Here is a 15,835-nt window from a genome sequence, read left to right as displayed (position 1 = left end):
ATATCTTTATAATTAAATTTAGATACATAATAAAAATCATTTAAGTTAAATTTGAGCCGGACCGAAATGAATGGACCACACTCAATGGTCGGTGACGGCCAAGCTAAAACCATCACGGGGAGGTGGGGGACCCACTGCCACACTGTTAGTCGGTGATCCAAAAAATTCTCCACCCTCTGATTGGCCATCCAAATCCACACCAACCATCCGCGTGTCAAAACGTGAGCCATTTGGAGACCTTCGCCTACCATTCTTACCTCAACGAACAATTTACATGCGTGATTGTCACCAAAAGAATGGTTGCTCCGGTTTATATCCCGGTTCGTCCCGGTTCATACTCGTTGCATTAAACTGATTAGACCCCCCTATATATATAACACTACCAGTAACAAAGCTGAAGCAACCAAAAAGAGATATAACGCAAGCAAAAAATTTAAAGTTCGATAATACTTTATTTTGATAAAAATAAAATGCCGATTTCTCGAATCGCAGTCGGGTCTCCGGCCGAAGCCGGCCAAGCTGATGCACTCAAGGCTGCTTTAGCCGAGTTCATTTCAGTGCTTATTTTTGTTTTCGCCGGTGAAGGCTCGGGCATGGCTTTCAGTACGTATCATACACTTTTTTTATATCGATAAAAATGTCATAGTTGATATATTTTTTTTGTTGCATTTTGTATGTATCATTATCGGTATGATTTTTTTAGACAAGTTGACCGACGATGGCTCCTCGACACCGGCGGGTTTAGTAGCTGCGGCATTGGCTCACGCCTTGGCGTTGTTTGTGGCGGTTTCGATCGGGGCTAACATTTCCGGCGGACACGTAAACCCCGCCGTCACGTTCGGTGCTTTCGTGGGTGGCCACATTACATTGGTGAGGAGTATTTTGTATTGGATAGCTCAGTTGCTTGGATCTGTCGTTGCTTGCTTCCTTCTCAAGTTCTCAACCGGTGGAATGGTAAGTTTACAAAAAAGGGTCTAACTCTAATTTTAGTCCCTCTATGATTTAATTTTATTATAATTTGACGTAATTTTGTCTTTATGCTTTTATTATGTTAATTAGTATATCTAATTCGATAACAAGTTAGTGTTGTTGTTAAAGTAATAATGTGAAATTTTTAAAAAGAAAAAATAAATCGTAAACTTTCAATTTATATGTATTATCGGTTGAATGTGATTGATTAAATTTTCATGTAATTCTGACATTTTAACCGAATAACAGTAAAAAGAATCACATAATCTTAACAACAGAAATTATATAATGCTATAAATTTGGACCATCTAATAGTATTATAAAAATAGAAAGATTAAATTATGCTAAATTAAAGTAGAAATATTAAATCTCGATTTTTAGCATTTGGTTAGCATGATGATTGGATTTATTTTCCCTTTAAATCACGTCAACTACTTTAAGCATTATAAATAATAGAAGTATTGAATCATATCAAATTAAGTGGACTAAGGACCTAGTTTTAGCATAGTAGACCTAGAAAAAAAAATTTCATTTCACGGTTTAACAAAAATTTCAATTGTTTTTCGGACATGTTACGATGCAGACAACATCGGCATTTTCCTTATCATCCGGGGTAGGAGCATGGAACGCAGTCGTTTTCGAGATAGTGATGACCTTCGGCCTGGTTTACACTGTTTACGCCACAGCGGTCGACCCGAAGAAGGGCAACATCGGCATCATTGCACCCATTGCCATCGGTTTCATCGTGGGTGCCAATATCTTAGCCGGTGGTGCCTTCGACGGTGCGTCCATGAACCCCGCGGTCTCATTCGGTCCGGCCGTGGTTAGTTGGACGTGGGACAACCATTGGGTCTATTGGCTTGGTCCGTTCATTGGCTCAGCCATTGCAGCCATTGTATACGAGGTTTTCTTTATTGCCCCAAGTACATATGAAGAGGTTCCTAGTGCAGATTTTTAAAATATTTTGGAGTACTTTCTTTTAGGTCCTTATGTGGTTTTCAATTAAAATGGGTTGAAATTTGGGTGGGTCGATTTGGTTTTTTTTTTCTTTTAATTATTGTTTATTGGCTGCTGCTTCTTTTTTTAATTCCAAGTTGTTTGTATTTTTTCGCTTAATTGTTGATTGGTATGAACTTCTTGTTTTTGTTAAGTCATTTGAAATTGTTCAAAAAATGCATTTAATTTACTTTTGATAATTAAAAAAACAAAAACAAAACATATTAGGTTTAATAGTTTATAGTGCCAATGCCACTATAACTTTTATATATTTATAGAGTTAATATGCGATTTGATATATGAGTTTAGTTTCAATATTCGATTTGGTACCGAGATTGAATGACTTCATACGACTGAATGAATATTTTACATGTGTTTTAGTAAAAAAATATAAGTACTTAATTGGGACAAAAGAAAAGCTTAGGTATTAAATTGAACATTAGGCCCAAACTCAATATCAAATTGAAAAAAACTCAGGTACCAAATTGAATATTAAAGCCAAACTTAAATATCAAATACTATATTAACCTTTATTTACATAAGGTCCTAACTATTCAAATAATCCAAATTATAGTTTGTATTAAAAGTAAAACATTGTACTTGTTTAGTTTCATTTTTCTTTCGTATGAGTATAAGGTTAAGTGTATTAATTATATCAAATTATAGATTTTCCCACAGATCAAAATAAAAATTTAAAAGGATCAAATATGTATTTACTTTATTCTAAGAAAATGCTAGTATTTAGAGAAAAAAAATTTAAAATTCTTGGGGGGTAAACATAAATTTTCCTTTTTTAAAATAGAGAGGCTAATTAAGGCTATATAAGAAATTTAGAGAGGGCCAAATAAAAATATTCCTTTTTTAGACCATAAAAGTATTAAGTGATCACGGTACCTGCCAACTTCTTTATAGCAACATCCAAATATATATCAAATGTGTTGTTGGAATTCGAATTATGCAATGAACGAAAATCGATAAAATTTGATATAAATATTTAGGTGAAAAAATATTCAAAAAAAGTTTCACTAAAAATAACAAAAATTGAAATAGGAGTACAAGATAGAGAAACAAATAAACTCCGAATTTGAAATACAAAGTTTTCCCAAAATTCTCATAAATTTTCTTTTAATTTTGTTGTAGTTATTCTAAACTATCTAGGGTTGCTAAAAGGCGTATTTATAGGCTGAAATTCATGTAGAAATATAACTAAAACATATCTCTAGAATAATTAGAACTATACTAGGAAAAGACAACAGAATTTAACTAGAAGAAGAAATCCGGTTAAGTGGGAAACATGTTGCCACATCGTGACGTCATGTTTGGCTCGTCGGAACGATGGGTTCTTCTCGTCGGGACATGGTATGTCGTGTCGTTGGGATGCGGACTCTTTCTTATCTAGACGTCGACTTTGTTTCATTCAAAATACGAGACATACTCCACAAAATGAATATTTTTTCAAAAATAAAAAAAATCATATTTAAACTTAAAAGCATTAGAACTAGAATCTTTTGAAAAGTATCCTCAATCCTTGGGTGGGGGTGATTTTATTGAATTTATTCCACTTTGTCATTTGATCTAGATTTAGTGCAGAATACCTGTTATATGATTGGCATGTCACTAGTTAAATTTATTTGTAATGTTACAATATATTACACTTTAAAGAAAAAAATTTTAAAAAAATTTAAGTTTAAATTCTCGAGATAATATTATTGAAAATGACAATTATAAACTTAAAAAAATAATTTTTATAAACCGTATAACGAACATAAAAAAAAATATCTTAAAAATAAAATTACTTGTCGTTGTCCTACTAGTTGAAATATGATAGTGGCCCTTCATAGGTATTACTTTCTTGTGTCCACTTAATATCTCTACCAAATTGATAACACTTTCAAGCTTTTCTTTATTCAACTAAAAATGAGTCAGAAATACCAATAGTTATGAATAAAAAGTCACATGCCACTAACTTTGGTTATAATATATATATATTGTATTATATTTAAGTGTACGATTGAATTAATATCATGAGCTTCTAGGTTTCATTTATCTTTTTACATAACTTACCATATGATTGTAGATTACAACTATGTTACTCGAATTTAGATGAAATTTTGTTATGAATATATATTCAACATAAGTATATATTTAATTTTTTTTTTACTTTATATTATACTCATCTTCGAAAATACCTGGAATATTAATATAAATATAAAGAATATATACATTATATATATGATAGCAATACAATAAGGACCACAAGTCATAAAGCATAAGCTCTACCACATTGGTGGAAGCACCCTACAAATTGATGCTTGTTTTAACTTGCTTTTTAGTGACCATACCCTGTCCCATTTACTTCACTATCCACTAATGGTTGCCTTTTTCTTTCTTTTTTTCTTTATTTGCTATAATGAATCAATTCTCACTAGAACTATATGATTGAAGCTTCACCAATGGTACATACCTTTAACTAACTATCAAGAATCCAACCTTCTTTTTTTCTATACCAAGAACTTCTTTAAGCATAATTATATCTATGAGTTTTGACTCGACTCTGAAATCTGTCCAATCAGCTTGAATTCAAATTTAATTTAAATCAATTTGATTATAAAAATTTAGTAACAAAGGCGAAATGAAAGTTTTTTAAGGAGGATTGGAATTAAATTATATATTTTGGGAGGTTAAAAGTATAATTTCATTATGTATGAGCTTATAGTTTAATAATTTTTTTAAGGGATTAAGCAGAAAATTTTTCATTTGAGGAAAGTACAATTTTACCATATATTAACTTCTAACGATAATATTGATGAGGGGACTAAAAGGCAAAATTTCCATTAGACCTCTCTCAAATTTGCCTCTGATTAATAACCCTGATTTTAAAAATGACTCGAAATGATTTAAACCTAAAGTGAGTAGAATATTAAAATGATATGAACTTGTACTTAGTCGTATTAATAATTGGACCCGAAAACATCAACATTAAAACAACTAGAACCTAAAAAGCTAAATTAAACTAGTGATTCATATTGAATCCATATGAAAATTATACAAGTGATCACCTCAAAGGGAGATTTTTAACAAAGGATTCTCTCTCTCTCTTTTTTCCTCTATGAGGACTTAAACCACACACACAAAAACACTAGGAAATGAACTACAACAATGATATATATATAAGCTTAGAGAGAACCCCATTTTTTAGAGGTTTAATTATTAGGGTTTATGAACAAATAAATTGAATAATTGATTATTAGTTGTTGCAATGAACACCTTTCTCTCTTCTTCTTCTTCTTCTTCATCATCATCATCCATCTTCCACAATGAATAATCCCAACTGAAATCCCATGGAGGAGAAGAAGCCATTGAAGGGCAAGAAAAGTGATTACAACAACCTTGTTCACTGTAATTTTCAGACGAAGGCAGTTTCGTTGTGTTTCCTTCAGACATATCAATGTCTTTCCATATTTCATCCATGGAGTATCCCTTAACATCATCGAAAACCGCCATTTTTGGACCACCGGTGTCATAAAAACTTACCTTCCCAGTACCTGATGATGGTAATGAATCGACTCTAGTGACAGTCGATGATGATGATGATGATGGTGACGTGGATCGCTTCTTTTCTAGAGCCATTTTTCTCATATGAGTTCTCCAATAGTTCTTGATCTCGTTGTCCGTACGCCCTGGTAATCTCCTAGCAATTCTCGACCACCTGCAATTATAAGCCCTGGTCAGAACCCAGAATTTCCCAAAGAGAAACAATAAGGTATAATTGTTCTTTACTCCCTATATGATGTTGCAATTTGAGATTTAATCTTTTTTAATTTAATTTGACATAATTTGATCTTTCTAATTTTATAATGTTATTAATAGCTCTAAACTAATAATACCATTAGTTGTTGCTATTACAGTCTAGCTTGTGTGGAATTCAAGGGTGAAGCCAAGAATTGTATGATGGGGGGCGAGAATTTTTTTTAATTAGGGGACCAAAACTAATTTTTTTGTCTCAAAATGGCTTAAATTATATTTTTAACATTTAAGAGGGGTCAAAATAGAAATTTTCTATTCAACAAAGAGACTAAAAGGAGATTAAATTGAATAGTTAATATTATGATATTATCTATTTAAACCTACTAATACCATCATAAAAAATATAAAAACAAATTATGTAAAATTAAAACAAAAAGGGATCAAATTTTCATCGTAGAAGAACTAAAACCTACTAATAACATCATAATCAAAACAAAACGAGATAAAATCCCAAATTTTAACATATTTGAAGGACTAAAACCAGAAATAAACCAAATTATACCTATTGCCCCATTTAGCATGAAGTTCAAGCACGAGCTTTTCTTCTTGGGGTGTCATCTTCCCTCTTTTAAGACCAGGGTGCAAATAATTAACCCATCTTAGCCTACAACTCTTCCCTGTTCGGTTCAACCCTACAAAACAAAACAAAAACACAACATACACATATATTCATATGGTTAAAAGCTAAAAACCTCCATTAAAGAACTACAAAAAAGCTTCAAAATATATATAATCCTACCTATATTATATGGTATCAATTTTTGTTCTCCCTCCACACCTTCAAATCAAACCTGAAACTTTGGCAATAAAATCCCATCGCCGGTCCCCAAATAAGTGCACAAAGTTCACCAAAACCATGTCTTCTTTTTCTGTCCATGGACCTTTTCTGCAGCTTTCATCTTTCACCATTTCCATTTTTGTTATCTTCCCACTTTTTTTTTTCTCTTTTTTCTCTATTTGATGTGGTGATTTAGGCCTTACACTACTCACATATATATATATGAATGATATATTGTATGGTTTTCATGTGTGGGGATGGTCATCTTTGTGATAGGAAGCTTAGCATGAAGTGATGTCATTAGGCACTATAATAAAATTAATTTTATCTATGGTTGTAATCTTTTTGGGCTTTGGTTAATAGTTGAGGAGTTTATTTGGTTGGATGTAGGGGAATATGGCAATGGAAGTTACTAGATTTCTCTTTTGAGTAAAGTATGTTGCTTGGATTTTAAATAATGTTGAGTGAAGTTTCCTAAATGGAAAAATAACGTTGGAAAAGTTTGCCCAATTCAATTCGATTTTAAAATTAGGTAGAATCAATCTTACTAAAATTAAATCTATTGAATCAAAACTCAAAAAAGTATATTAGTTTAGATAAAAATATTAAATCTAATTTTAAATAAACCATTCAAAAATGTTATTGAATCAAGAATAAGAACTATTTAAAATGGTTCAGATCAGATTTATTTTTTTATTTTTTTTTTTGACATAAGTTATTAGCCTAAGCTCATCAAATATGACCCAAACTAATAAAACTCAAAAATAAATTTTAAATATATATTAAAATTGTTATTTAGTGATCGATCCCACCATCTTTACATTTACGAGTACCTATGAAAAATAAAAGCAAAGTATAGGAAAAAAGTCTTCAAAAAGCATGGAATATGTGAAGGCACTCTTTTGATGTCAAAGTAACTCTTTAGGAAGAGGGAGTTGGATCTTATTATTAAAAAAAAATTATTGTTAAATGTTTGATTAATATATTAAATTTTGTCATATTCACTATGTGGGTGAAAAATTCTTTTTAGGAAACTTGCAAATTCGTTATCTTGCATCCTAATATTATTGAAAACGTGTTTGATATTTAGATTTATAATTTTTAATCGTTTTGTTTGAAGATGATATAAAAGTATGAAAAGATAAAAACATCACCATAATAATATTAATTATAATTTGAAAAGGAATTTTTATAATTTCACGATTGAATTAATGACGTGATTAAATGGCGACACTAATTTAATAAAATGCTTAAATATAATATAGATAAATATAAATATCAATATTCTACTTTGTTCTTGTTTGTCACACTATATATTAAAAATCAATTAATTCATTTAGATATTTATAATTTTAATCTAATTTAAATAAGATTTTGGGGACAACTAAGCATGGCATTAGGTGTGCTTTAGTAGTTAGGGTATTGCAAAGTTCTTAATTTTATAGAAAAGAAAAATGGAAGGAAATTGATAAAATTGTGTTCATACTACTTTTTCTCCATATTATTATTGTATTTAAAGTATTACATATTTTATATAAATTAATTTTAATATTGTTGAGAGGGACCCTTACATTATGTACAATTTTCAATATGTTCGATATTATTTTTTTAAGGGTTTTGTTTCTCAACTCTGTTAATAGTGGTGATCGGTTTTTCCAAAAATTGAAAATTTTATTTTTTTATCTTTTATAATGTATAAAATTATAAATTAGTAATGGTAAAATTATACTTTAACCCTTAAAAATTATAAGATTTTAATTTAGTCCTTTAAAAATATATAAAGATATTAGTTAATACAATGGTAAAATTACATTTTAACTCTTATCAAAATTTTCTGACTTCATCCTGATCTACCGAGAGTTCTAATAGGTTCATAGAGTGATTCTATTCTTGAACTAACTAGCCCAAATAGCATGTTTATGGAACGACCTAAAGAGATTATGAGTTCACAGAACGAGAGTGTCGTTGAGTGTCTGAGAAGACAAATCACGTGTGACGTTTATCGTGTATTAAAAAATATTGAACGTCTATTAATTGATATTTTAATTTAATTATAAATATATTTTTATATAACTAAATACATTTTTTTGTGTTATTTAATTAAGAGCCCGTTGCAGTGGAGTGAGAATGGTCTAAGATTAAACTTAAAACAAAATAAAGAATAATTTAACCATTAATGATGTGGAAACCACTAAAATTATGGTCACTCCACTATAAAATTCATATCCCTTTAATTTAAGTCAAATCTCAAGAATGATACATTTTAAAAAAATGTATTAATACATATATATTTTTTATATTTGTTTCAAATCAAAGGTGTATATGAGTTAGGACAAATATGAATTCGGTCTATGCATAATATTAATATCATGTATAAATTCATTCATATTTGTAAATGATTATCCAAATATATTTTGATCAGTTTATGTTTTTATTTAATATTTATTAATTATATTTTTTTTTATATTTTTATATATGTTTTACTGTTCATATTTAGAATTCTTGATTGTCTCTTCTTGCTTATATTTTATTTAATATTTATTTTAAATTTTAAAAACAAGATGAGTAGAATTAAGCTTTAATTTTTACTATTAAAACCCGAGTTTAACCCCTATTTTTTTACTTAATTATATTTTTTAAGTCTAATATTTTTATTTAAATCCTTTTGATTTTTTTAAAAAAAAATTGAAACAATCTAATGGCACATTTTATGTCATTTTTTTAATATATTTTCCCGAGAAAAAGTTGTGCAGAGTGTTGTAATTTGATCTAATTTGTTTAGTTATAAGCAGCACAACAAACCCCCTGCAAGAAGTGTTTGGCATCTGAGAAAATGGGCATGATAGTATAAAATAATTCGAAAGATAAGATTTTTTTTTAAAAATTAATTAAATTTTCTTAGATCACACTGTCTCATTTTAATATGTGGATTAATTAATCTACTAATCTAGATTTTAATATATACTGGTGGCACTGTGGAAAGTTCAAACATTTTGTCCTTATTTATAAAACAAATTAGCACCAACATTTTGTCCTTATTTATAAAACAAATTAATTAAACACTAATTAGGTACTAATAATAGGAAGACAGATCTTGTCCTCATCATGATTTTATACTTAAATTAGAATGTTTTATTTAATATTTAATTTTAAAGTTTGATTCATTTGTATCTTTAGACATCGATATGAAGGATTTTTTTTATTATTTTAAATTGAGTTAATCATATACACATCCTCAAATTACAATTTTCATTTTAAATTAGTCCATAAATTTAAACATCTTCTAATTACATCTTAAACTATCGAGATTATATTAACAAGGTCTTTCTGTTACTAAAATCGTTAATTTAACCGTTAAATTAGACATTATATCTCATATGGCATAATTTAAAATGATTTTTTTAAATGAATATTGCGGAAAAATTAGTTTTGAGATTTTTGTAGCTTTTACAAGAGCTTTACCGTACGCTCTCTCTCTTTTTTCGAATTTATTTTTCTTTAAAAAAATATTTTAAATTATGTTATATACGATTTGACGTGTCATTTAATTGTTAAATTAATGATTTTAATAATGGGAGGACTTAATTAATATAATATCAATAGTTTAAGGATGTAATTAAAATATTTTAAAATATAAAAATATATAGTACAATTAACTCTTTTAAACTTTTATTTAACTCGTTACTTTTACCCTATTTTAAAATATATGAAGGCATTAGTTACACCTTCATATTACCCAATTTTATTAGGTTTTGGTTGATATTTCATTTTAAACTTTTTCACAATGATTTGAATCTAAATAGAATAATGGAATATTCCTTTTATATTTTTATATATTTAGTTCCAATAATCAATCATTACAAATCACAATCATATTAAAATAAAAATATATTTCGATAGGATTTCTACAATAAAACTCGTGTTTAACATCTTAAAATTTCCCATTCTTCAACTTTACGATTAAACCAAGGCTTTTGTTGGTATTTTTATATTAATTTTTTAATTATGTTAAAACTTTTATAAATTTAACTTTGAGTGAAAGTGAAATCAGATTAAAGTTTTCTAGGTTCGTCAATCGGCAGGTTGAGCTGATTTTAAGCTAGGTTAATTTAGGTCAATCAATTCGAAATTTAAAAATTTTAGGTCATCTCATGTTCATAAATTTCGAGTTTAGTAGTTGAATATTCCAGTTCAAGTCATTTTGGGCTTAGATTATCTCAAGTATATTATTTGTGTTTGACACTCAAGTTCAAGTTATTCTTAGTTCGAACTATTTTAGGTGCGAGACATTTTTTTAAGTTATTGTCGAGATAAGTTGAACGGGTTCAATTTATTAACATTTTATAATCAAATCGAATCGGGTTAAATTTAAATTTCGATTAATCAAATTAATTTTTGAATTTAGTTTAAATATGACCTTCAAAATTTCCGTGTTAGGTTCAAATATTATGGTTATATCCCAAGTAGGGCTCTCACAAACTATAAAATCTAATCTATTTGTAAGAAAATAAAGTCTTTTGATAAGGTTATTACATCAACTTAAGCATGTTGGTGATAGTGGTGATAGTAGTGGAGCATGTCTTCATTGATAAAATTCACGATATAAAATGTTTAATTTGCTTATAAATAATATTTAGATATAAATACGAAGGCACGATTTTAAGAAATATACAACAATTTTAAATTAAATATACTCCTCGTGGACTTGTACCTAATCAGTAGCCTAATCCTTTAAAATAAAAATTTTATACTTTAGTCCCTCTAAAATTTATAAAATTAGTTTGACCCCTTTAAAATATTAAAATTTTAATTTAATTTTAAAACCTATAAAAACATAAGATAATATGATAGTAAAATTATATTTTAACTCTCGTAAAAATATAAAATTCAAATTTCACTCTCGTAAAAATTTCTCTGTATATAAGGGTATGATTTGATAAGCTATTTTATATATACAGATTATTGTATTATATATTTTTATATTACATCTTGACCCACACATATGTATATAAGGATTTGATTTGATTTGATTAGTTATTTATGTTTAAAATTTTAATAATAGGCGAGTTCAAGCCCTAAAAATGATATTTTTTAGAGGGATAAGAAAAATCACGAACAAGGGTGAAAATAATTTTTTTGAGCGGAATTAAGTTACATATGAGAGACAAAATGTAATTTCACTATTTTAAAATTTACACTTTTATAATTTTTTAAAAAATTAAATTAAAATTTTATTATTTTTAGAGGCTAATGTGTAATTTTACCATATGCTAATTTTAAAATATCAAAAGTGTAATTTCACATTTTAAGAGGGGCAGACCCTTGCTAGCCCACTCCCCAACACCACCTTTAAATCTTAATCAAAAACCCCCAAAAAATTTAGTCTTTATAGACCGTGAAACAGATATGAAGAATATTTTGATCATAAAAAAAAATAACAACAGAAAATTTGTATAAAATAAATATTTTTTATTTTTTTTTTAAATTGAAAATAATATGAGTAAGTCTAATTCTATTTACGTTAACTATTTATAAATACGAATGAATTTAAACTTACATTTTAAATTAGACTTGAATAACTATTTAACTTATTGATGTTGTATATAAACACAACCCGAATTCGATTTGACCCGAGCCATGATCGTAAACGTGTACACTTTGTTTGAAACATTCCCTTTTTAAGGAACGGTCCAGAATCTATTAGAGCGGCATAGTTATGGGTGCCATGTAATTGATTACCAAGTCCAAATACTTGGGCCCGTTGGACGGCAAAATTGACCCACTAATTCATTTTACTATTTAAAAATAGGTTTATTGTATTATTTGATACCTGAGTTTGATATTTTTTTCAATGTGGTACTGATAAAAGTTATACATTTTAATATCAAAGGTATTCAAATTTTAGAGTTGATTTGATTAAATTTAAATTACTAAAACATGTTCGGTTAGATGTAATAGTCCATGCATTCTAGTTCTATTCAATGGGCCCACAAAAAACCACTATTTTGTTTGTTGTAATAATAGATTTCAGGCCAAATGAAATGAGAGCTCTATTCCGAGACAGGATGTAATAGCCATCCGAAGACACCCCCATTGAATGGGCTATTTAGTCTTGCTTGTAATATACTTTTAACTTGATGTTCCTATTTTACCTTTTATAAATTTAACATATTTCATTATTGTCACGACTCTTTCTTTTCTCACGTTTCCTTTACTTTGACTTTTCTCATCATGTCAACCATAAAAACCCAAATTATACACTAAAAAGATAACATCGTTAACTTCAAGTATCAAAATGTATAATTTTTTGTCAAATATAGGTACCACGTTAGACCAAAAATAATAATACATATACCGCATTAGAAAGTTTTTTATCAAATTCAAATCCCAAATGATGCGTTAAGCTTTAAAAACAATAAATTACTAATTTTTTATGTAATAGATGAGAATTTTACAATTGAATTTAAAAATTTACAAGGTTTAAAATATCCTTCGAGCTTTAGTTTTTTTTTATTTCTAGAAATTTAGTTATTTTATTTTTTAAAAAATTTTAAAATTTATGTCAATTGTTAACTCTATTAAAACTCCTTTATTATGTTTGTGTGGCATTCTGGAATGTAGTTATATAACAAAAAAAAAAATATGTTGTAATAGACCTAAATTTAACAAAAGAGTTTTAACTATTTAACAATTAGACTTGCATTTTTAAATATAAGAAATAAATAGACTGATTTTAATATGATAATATTATAAATAAATTCTAAATATACGAAAAATAAATGGATTTATAGCATAATTTAACCATTTTAATTATTAATTACTTTTGTGGGGTGTGCCTTGTATTTATCGAAAAGTTTGCAGGCACTTAACAAAGATAGTGGCGACATAGGCACAATGCAACGAGTTCTCCAATTGACGGAGAGGGCGACGCTGTGACAAGTATGCATGGGACGTTGTGTCAATACGATGTGACATATTCTTCAAGTAATACAATCGAGATTTTACAGCAAAAAAGGGCTCCTTTTCCCGGTCGAACTCTAATTACTTCAGTGATATTTTAATCGTTTTAGCCCTTTAATTTTAACTTATTTAAACGAGCATTGTATCCTTGTTTTGAAAGGCAATTAAAGATGTAGTACTACAAGACTTTCTTTTTGGGAACGACAAGATGTATTTGTAGATGAATTTTGGTTAGAGTTTTCGTGGTAACTGTAGAGAGAATTTTGTACCCCTTTTGAGAGAACTTTATAAGAGTTAAGACTTTATTTTCGGGGTTTGGGTTCGTATACTTAGTACATTTATGTTTATTTTCTCCATATTATACTATTATTTGTTTACTCATTTAGTTTATAGACGAAGCGTCATTTGTCTGTAATTTTTATCCTCTTCGAAAGAATTTTCCACGTAAAATTTATATATTTGATAGTTTCTATTTTTCTATTTCGTTATATATACGAGTCAATCCCCAACAAATTTAAACTCGAATCTATTATATTTATCTTAAATAAATCTAATATATTAAACTCGAACAAAACTCATCAATAGAGTTACACAATAAAATATAAACCATAATATATGGTTTGGTTTGAGAATCATCCAAAAGATCACTTTCATGAGAGGAAAATCTATATCTTTGAAGAAAAAAAAAGCAATGTTTAATTTTCTCAGCTACTTTATGTATATTTGTTTAGATTAAAATTCTAGATAACGAAGGTTCTATAATTTGGATAAACTACGTACGTTACATAATGTAGTTTGAAAGTTGAAATTTGTAATAATAATAAAAATAATATTAACAATAAATAAATTCAAAAAAAATGGGCGAATAAATTTGATTCAACTGATCCAGAAGCGGTTGAGTGGAATTTTATCACCTGTAAAGTTAAGAAAACCTTTTATTTATTTGTTTCCGTAATTATTGTTTGGTTGACTGAATGGCATATTGGGTTTTCGGCTTTTTGCCGGCACAGGAAATAGCTCGTGTTTACACTTACTCTTATATTATTGCTCCTTACCTCAGCAATTAATTATTTTGGTTTTTGTTTTGCGGATTTTGTGGAGATTTGATAATGTGATTAGTGTTTTTAAAATATGAATTGAGTAATTATTGGTATATTGGTCTAAAAAAAAGGATTGAATCTATTGAATGAAAAATTATTCAGAAATAAAAAATCGAAACAAAAATCAATAGTTGAACCTGTTTAACAAATTTTTTTTTGATTTTTTTAGTTATCCTTGGTTTTATCGTTGAGTCGATCAAACCGATTGAATAAAAAATAAGTGGTCTGAGCGGTTCAACTACTGGTCTGGTTATTTGAACATTGATTCCCAATGATAAATTATCGATTTACCCATTCAAAGCAATTTACACGAATGACCGTCTTTAACAGAACATATCATTTCTTGCTACGGAGCTTGAAAAAGGGTTGTGGATATTGTTGTACAAACATCAGATGCTGGATATATTACACGCAGACTTGTTGAAGTAGTTCAACACACTTTTGTACGTAGAACTGATTGTGGCACCACACCCGAGGGATTTTTGTGAGTCCTCAAAAGATGACGTTTCCAAAAAGAATTTTTATCCAAACATTAATTGGTCGTGTATTAGAGGACAATATATATTTGGGTTCGTGGTGCATTGCCAATTGAAATAAATATACTAGACTTGGGCTTGGGCATGCCGATTGATTTAGAGCTTTTCAAACACAATCAATATCTATTCGAACTCTCTTTACTTGTAGGAGTACATATTAGATTTATCGATTATGTCATGGTTGGAGCCCCACACATGATAACCTGGTTGAACTGGGAGAAGTTGTAGGTATTATTGCAGGGCAATCCATCGAAGAATTAGGAAATTTTCAGGTGATGATGTGGTATGATCTTAGAGTGTAACATCATTGAACTTTTATATTTTTCAAGTTCATGGATCAAAACGAGTTTAGTTGCCAAATTTCAATGCCAAAGTAATAAAAAAAATACATGCACCAAAATAGATCTAACTGTCAAATTCAATGACCAAAAATTATACTGTCTATTTTAAAATAATAAAAACTTTTTGTAAAAGAGTCAAAAATAAAATTCATTATATATAATCGTTTCAACTCGATTAATCAAAATTTTAAATTTTAAAAAAATAAATATTTGGTACTTTTTAAAATTTTAGTTTCTTTAGTTTTAATTCAACTGTTTGAATTCATTTATTTATTTATTTTTCAAATGTACGATCTTGATAGTGTATAAAATAAATACTAAAATCAATATAATAATATACGCGTCAAA

The 15,835-nt window shown here is 28.3% G+C and overlaps 2 protein-coding genes across 2 annotated transcripts; one reads left to right on the top strand and one right to left on the bottom strand.

Annotated features, from left to right (window-relative positions):
• Positions 1-284: 284 nt before the first annotated feature.
• LOC121212692 (probable aquaporin TIP1-2) lies at positions 285-2,123 on the top strand. Its single transcript, XM_041085958.1, has 3 exons — positions 285-603; positions 704-954; positions 1,553-2,123. The coding sequence occupies exons 1-3, from the start codon at positions 471-473 to the stop codon at positions 1,925-1,927; spliced, it is 759 nt and encodes a 252-aa protein (XP_040941892.1). The 5' UTR covers positions 285-470; the 3' UTR covers positions 1,928-2,123.
• Positions 2,124-4,969: 2,846 nt separating this feature from the next.
• Positions 4,970-7,021, bottom strand: LOC121212691 (transcription factor MYB59). The gene is made up of 3 exons (XM_041085956.1): positions 6,564-7,021; positions 6,275-6,404; positions 4,970-5,674 (listed from the first exon to the last, which is right to left on the bottom strand). The coding sequence occupies exons 1-3, from the start codon at positions 6,685-6,687 to the stop codon at positions 5,176-5,178; spliced, it is 753 nt and encodes a 250-aa protein (XP_040941890.1). The 5' UTR covers positions 6,688-7,021; the 3' UTR covers positions 4,970-5,175.
• Positions 7,022-15,835: the final 8,814 nt, after the last annotated feature.

The sequence above is a fragment of the Gossypium hirsutum genome, chromosome A13, assembly GCF_007990345.1.
Source record: "Gossypium hirsutum isolate 1008001.06 chromosome A13, Gossypium_hirsutum_v2.1, whole genome shotgun sequence".
Classification (NCBI taxonomy): Eukaryota; Viridiplantae; Streptophyta; class Magnoliopsida; order Malvales; family Malvaceae; genus Gossypium; species Gossypium hirsutum.
This window is presented reverse-complemented; position numbering and strand designations above follow the sequence as displayed.

Excerpts from the sequence above, each read along its gene's own strand:
- LOC121212691 (XM_041085956.1), bottom strand. The coding sequence starts at position 6,687 with ATGGAAATGGTGAAAGATGAAAGCTGCAGAAAAGGTCCATGGACAGAA. Across the intron at positions 6,405-6,563 it reads TTTTATTGCCAAAGTTTCAG|GGTTGAACCGAACAGGGAAG; the intron begins GTTTGATTTGAA and ends TTTGTTTTGTAG. Across the intron at positions 5,675-6,274 it reads CATGCTAAATGGGGCAATAG|GTGGTCGAGAATTGCTAGGA; the intron begins GTATAATTTGGT and ends TTATAATTGCAG.
- LOC121212692 (XM_041085958.1), top strand. The coding sequence starts at position 471 with ATGCCGATTTCTCGAATCGCAGTCGGGTCTCCGGCCGAAGCCGGCCAA. Across the intron at positions 604-703 it reads AGGCTCGGGCATGGCTTTCA|ACAAGTTGACCGACGATGGC; the intron begins GTACGTATCATA and ends TGATTTTTTTAG. Across the intron at positions 955-1,552 it reads AGTTCTCAACCGGTGGAATG|ACAACATCGGCATTTTCCTT; the intron begins GTAAGTTTACAA and ends GTTACGATGCAG.